The sequence below is a fragment of the Penaeus chinensis genome, chromosome 8, assembly GCF_019202785.1.
Source record: "Penaeus chinensis breed Huanghai No. 1 chromosome 8, ASM1920278v2, whole genome shotgun sequence".
NCBI lineage: Eukaryota > Metazoa > Arthropoda > Malacostraca > Decapoda > Penaeidae > Penaeus > Penaeus chinensis.
The window spans coordinates 39,025,601-39,032,065 of NC_061826.1; the positions used below are offsets into that span (position 1 = coordinate 39,025,601).

At 33.0% G+C, this 6,465-nt stretch overlaps 1 protein-coding gene across 2 annotated transcripts in view; it reads right to left on the reverse strand.

Annotated features, from left to right (window-relative positions):
* Nucleotides 1–1,056: 1,056 nt before the first annotated feature.
* Nucleotides 1,057–6,465, reverse strand: part of LOC125027986 (collagen alpha-1(I) chain-like) — a 12,053-nt gene continuing 6,644 nt past the window's right edge. The window contains exons 3-5 of one of the 2 annotated variants that reach the window (XR_007115078.1): nt 1,952–2,209; nt 1,672–1,767; nt 1,057–1,437 (exon numbers count right to left, since the gene is read on the reverse strand). Coding sequence is in view for 1 of the 2 variants with exons in the window: in XM_047617216.1 (XP_047473172.1) it covers nt 4,381–4,683 (303 nt within the window). In the remaining variant the exon portion in view is untranslated. Of the gene's footprint in view, nt 1,438–1,671; nt 1,768–1,951; nt 2,210–3,935; nt 4,684–6,465 lie in introns of those variants that run through there. The other variant, XM_047617216.1, reaches the window with a different exon arrangement.

A 6,465-nucleotide genomic window follows, 5' to 3' on the forward strand; every position in this document is an offset into this window, starting at 1 on the left:
TATATATATATATATATATATATATATATATATATATATATATATATATATATATATATATATATATATATATATATATATATATATATATATATATATATATATATATATATATATATATATATATATATATATATATATATATATATATATATATATATATATATATATATATATATATATATATATATATATATATATATATATATATATATATATATATATATATATATATATATATATATATATATATATATATATATATATATATATATATAATATATATATATATATATATATATATATATATATATATATATATATATATATATATATATATATATATATATATATATATATATATATATATATATATATATATATATATATATATATATATATATATATATATATATATATATATATATATATATATATATATATATATATATATATATATATATATATATATATATATATATATATATATATATATATATATATATATATATATATATATATATATATATATATATATATATATATATATATATATATATATATATATATATATATATATATATATATATATATATATATATATATATATATATATATATATATATATATATATATATATATATATATATATATATATATATATATATATATATATATATATATATATATATATATATATATATATATATATATATATATATATATATATATATATATATATATATATATATATATATATATATATATATATATATATATATATATATATATATATATATATATATATATATATATATATATATATATATATATATATATATATATATATATATATATATATATATATATATATATATATATATATATATATATATATATATATATATATATATATATATATATATATATATATATATATATATATATATATATATATATATATATATATATATATATATATATATATATATATATATATATATATATATATATATATATATATATATATATATATATATATATATATATATATAATATATATATATATATATATATATATATATATATATATATATATATATAAAATGCTCCATAGAAAATGGGGGAAAAATGGGGGACCACATTCACATTTTTGAGAACTTCTCCCTCACTCCTATGGGTAACAGAAATGGAGGTTCTCCTAGTGTGCTTTTATTTCAACCTTCCCCACCCAGTAGTACTCTTTTCCTTCCCTCTTCCCTTCCTTGGGGGGAACAGGATGATCCCCATTCTTCCCTTTCGGTCCCATCAGCTATCCTATTCCATTCACCTTCTTAACAGGAATCAGATTCCTTTGAGCTATCTCTATAAAAAACTGATACAGGATCACATTGCCAAGAGACCTTCTGCTTACAACTCTCTTCTTTCGGGATCCTCCTGGAAAAGAAAAAGTATTGAGAATCCACTTCTTAAATATAATTCACAATGAACTGGATTCCTTACCTTTTTGTATGGCCTTAGTTAAAATAGACTACAAAATGAGCACAAACTATTCATCTTCTTTTGAGAAATGTAAAATGCAATACTATTCTTTAAAAGTCAAGTTTTTCTCACAATACAATCATCATATACAAATATTAACTAATTTTATTAGATAATTTTAACACTCACTTTGCAGCTAAACAACAATCAAACTCACACTGCATTCAATGACAGTAATGTGCGGCTCATGTCATTTTCCCTCCTCCTTCCATTACTCAGTAAAAGCTGTAGGGAAAAAGAAAATTCAGCTATGTTAGAAGAATAGACATAGCAACACACCATTCTTCAGCTCCACTATAATTACCCAAAGAGTAATTATTGTAATTTCAATAAAGTAGACATAAAACTTATATTCCCAACACAAAATTATGTTTGAGAGAATTTCAAAAACAAAATTTAAAAAACTTACCCAAGCAACCAAGATGCAGAGTCAACCAGATGTTTTTATTATGTTCCTTAAGGTGTGCAAGGACATCTTTGGTCATGTCGATGGCAATGTAGTAACCCTTTTCACTCTTAAAACCAGGTACCCCATTGACACAACAAGGCACCCCAGAGTGTCACAAACTTGATGTGAACTTTACTTTTTTTTTTTTCTCTTAAAGTTCAACTGCGAGTTAGAGTCTCTCCTTGCATACTGGAAGAACCATCCAGTCACACTGGATCACTGTTGAAACAAGGAGATGGCATCAGTATCAGATCTTGGAATGTTTTTAAGAAACCAACTTACCAGCCCAATAGAAAAAAATGAATAAATAAATAAATAAATGCATCATTCCACACTGGATACACTATGTCTACTAATTGTTTTACAGCATTGCAAGGCATTTAATGACAGATAGATTAAATAGAGAAATTTGAAATTTATTGCTTCAGAAACATCAAATTTTAGTCAATTAAATTTTTTGTCTTTTGTTTTTGTTCTTTAAGACACAAATAAGCACTGATACTGAATAAAAAAAAAGAAAAAAAGCAACTTATCAATTGTATCTGAATAAGGATATTGATTGAAACACAAGTGAAGGTAGTCAGAACAATCAGCATAACAGCTGGTGAAAAAGTTCAGCTCTGGGCTGATGAGTCAACTTTACCTGCTGAGCCACAGACCGATGCTGATTCCGGCAGCTTTGATTCTTGAAAGTTTGGGGCATATTTAGGTTTATGCCACTACTGTGTTAAGAATTAAAAGTGAGCAAAACTTGTCACCATTGTGCATTGAGAGACACTTCCAGCTGGCCATGGCAAGCCAACCTCTGAAGGCTCTGCTGTTATTATGAGTATTATAGTGAGTATTATCATTATCATTATTACTATGACTGAAATGCAGTGTTTTAAAAGGAGTTCTAATTTAAGAATTCCTTTACTCATTTTATCTGTCAGTTGTTACTCAGAGCTTGTGGATGACAGGATGCATACACGAAGGTGACACAGTTTTGTAAACCAGTGCTTACTACATACATGGTTGGTTAACCAAAATTAAAAAAAGAAAAGAAAAGAAAAGAAAAAAAGGTATATTTGTAGTAATAATAATAATAATAAAAGTGGTGGAAATTAAAAAATGATAAATGAAAAACAGAGAAGGATATAGATATTCAAATATATATATAAAATAAATAAGATAAGATGAGAAATGAGGACACTGTCATTGTATATAAAAATTTGGTATGTGTGTGTGTGTATATGTGTATGTAGTCTCATAGCCCCCCTCCAGCCCTCCTCCCCCGAAACTCTAACACACTGGACCGTCACCTGTCTTGCCCGCACAGGACAAGTGACTCAGGACAAGAGTGCTCCCTAAAGCATTGCCTAGTATCACAAATGAAGAACCACAAGGAGACGGGAGACACAAAAATAAAGAAAAAAAGAAAAAATCAATAATAAATAAATTAAAAAAAAGGAAAAAAGTATATATATAAAAGCATTTCTTTGAAAGGCTTGGTGTGTGAGGACAACACGCAGGTCCGCAGTGAGCCAGGGTGATATTGAGATCTGCTCGTCGCGGACTGCTCCTGAGTAGCTCTCTCTAAGGGTGGTGACCCGCATGACACGAGTTCACTCACTCAAAAGTAGGATAAAACGTGAAGCCGCCGCCACTCAAGGTTGCATGAGCTTTACGGGTCGTTGTCATTCAGGGACGTTTTGAACACAAGTGAAGAACAACAATGACAACAACCAAAAAGGGAAAGGGGAGTGTTAGAACTGAGCTTGTACTTGGGCTCACTACTTGCGACTTTTTTTTTGGCATGGGGGAGAGACGGGGGAACTAGAGAAGTGAAGTCATGCAACCTTTCATGAGGTGATAAATGAGCCACTGATAGCCAGGTACCAGTCAATGCCATAATAAGCATGCTAATAATTATCATGATCACTTTTTAAAAAATTTAAACACCTAGTTCATTTACTATAAATTTATTTTTTCCTTAACCTATGTGAAAACACATATTCAAAAAAATGAGTTCATGATTTCATCAATTGCACAAAAATTTACAAATCATATAAGAGATATTGATACAAGATCTCAAAACCTTAAAGTGAATGACTTTATCTGGACATGACAAGTAACCCAAATCTATATGAACATTGTCATATGATTATGAATTTGGTCCAAGATTTCTCTCATTAAATTTTTTTTTTCACTTTTTTCTTTTCTGTTTTTTTTACTTTTTAATGTATTTTTTTTGCAATCTTAAAACAGATGTAGTCTCTAAGTCTAAAGTAATGGAGCATAACACTAAATTCCAAATACAAGTTGTATCATCAATTATAGACTAAATTTGAGGCTACTGTCGAGAGTAGCACAAAGTGGCAGGGTGGCTGAGTGGTCACGGCTTGGTGCCTTTAAGGGCCTTCTCTTGCTTCATCGTCATCCACGGGGTTCCCCCCATTGGGATCCGCATTAACCTCCCCCTTTATTTCCGGGTCTTGGGGAGTCATGGGAACATCGGTGTTTATCTCTGTCTGATCCACTATAGCCTCCCCGTTCTCCTCTGCCTGGTCCATGGTCTGGGGTTTTGCCCCTTCCCCCTCGGGGACGGCCGGACTGTCCACATTAGCTTCACTAGTGGCTGACGCCTCCCCTTTATTTTCCTCATCTTTAATGTTGCCTTGCATGGCTGCTTCCGCCAATATTTTATCCACATCCTGTAAATTGTGTGAAATACAATGTTAATACCGTGTGGGAGAGGGCTTGGGCCTGGAGGGACCCGAAACACCTCACACTCTCTCTCACCTCCACCTCCTCCATCTCCTCCTCTTCTTCCTCCACCTCCTCCACTTCTTCCTCCTCCCCCTCCTCCTCCTCCTACTCCTCGTCTTCCTCCACAACAACACACCCACACTACAAAATTTAGACTTAACTAATCAACAACATAGAGATGTGAAAACAATGTTTTTTTGTTTTTTTTTGGTCTGTTTGTCTTTTTGTACTTTTTTGTTTTTGAGACATATTACAAATAAAGAAATGTAAAAGCAATAAATCTTTTATATGTGGGATAAGCAAAGCCAATGAAATTTAAAAGGCAAATCATTTTTAATCCTTTTTTTTTTTTTTTTTTTTTTTGAGACATTTGATCACTATAAACAAAGAAGCAACAGAGCCACAGAGCTCATAGGTCAGTCACTGGTTCCGAAGCCGGTCTTACTTAAAGGATACAGTGCCATGCCCTCCCCTTCCCTCCCTCCCACTCAACAGGCATCTCACCCTCCTCCCCTCCCACCGCCATCCCATATGCGGTGATGTTATCGAGAGCTCAACAAAACACTGGAGACGGAGCCACAGCACTCTGGGAGGAGGGCGGGCTGGGCCTCTCCTCACACAGGGTTAGGCTGTTAATGTTAGTGGGGGATGCTGTGTTTGATTTCCTCCTCAGACAACATCACCTCATAGCACCCAGCATTAGCAGTGTCATCGCCGTCATCAACACCACCAACTCCAACTCCAACTCATTCCCTCTCTTACATCCTTATACACTCATAGCATTCACTCTTACATTGCACTTGATATTCCTTTCTCATTCATATTCTCTCTCTCTCTCTCTCTCTCTCTCTCTCTCTCTCTCTCTCTCTCTCTCTCTCTCTCTCTCTCTCTCTCTCTCTCTCTCTCTCTCTCTCTCTCTCTCTCTCTCTCTCTCTCTCTCTCTCATTCTCCCCTTCCCTTTAATCCCCTGTTGATAGCCAGTCATGAGGGGAAAGGATGGTGAGCGACCCAAACAACGACCAACATAAAGAGTCACGCGTCCATAGCCAGACCTCGGCACAACATATGCAGCAGACAGTCACCAAAGCACACAGACACTGAGCCCCAACAGTGACTGGCTGGGAAAAAAATGAAAGAAAAAAAAAAGAGGAATAAAAAATGAAAAAGAAAGAAAAAAAAAGTCCCATCACTAGGAATATTAGATTCTCTCTCCCTCTCCCCCCATCCCATTCCCAAGCAGTGTTCTGGGTCTGCGCAGTAGTAAGTAATTCTGTTTATGTAGAGCAGCTCTTGTGTCTGACCAGGAAAAGGGAATGGATCCACACTGTGAAGGATTGCCAAAGAAGCACAAAACAGCTGTAGAGAATGTGTAATAATCATAACAATAATAATACTAATAAGGAAAAAAACAAATAAAATAATGAACCCATCACAACATCCCATTGACCCCTTCCTGTAGTGCTGCCCTACACCAGCAGAATTCTCCAATGTTGCAATTCCCAGCCCTTTCCCAGGGGACCCCAAGACACCCTCAGGACCCTCATGCCTGGAGCTCAAGAACAAAGCCTCCTCCAACTCTCTCACTGCCCTACAGCCCAGCTACACCATCCGCTCCCCTTTCCCAGACTGCTGCTGCAAATCCTATAGGGCCCTTGGTTAAAAAATATAAAAAATAAACAAGTAAGTAACCAAATGAACCAATACCTTATTCTGACTCCCCTCCATAC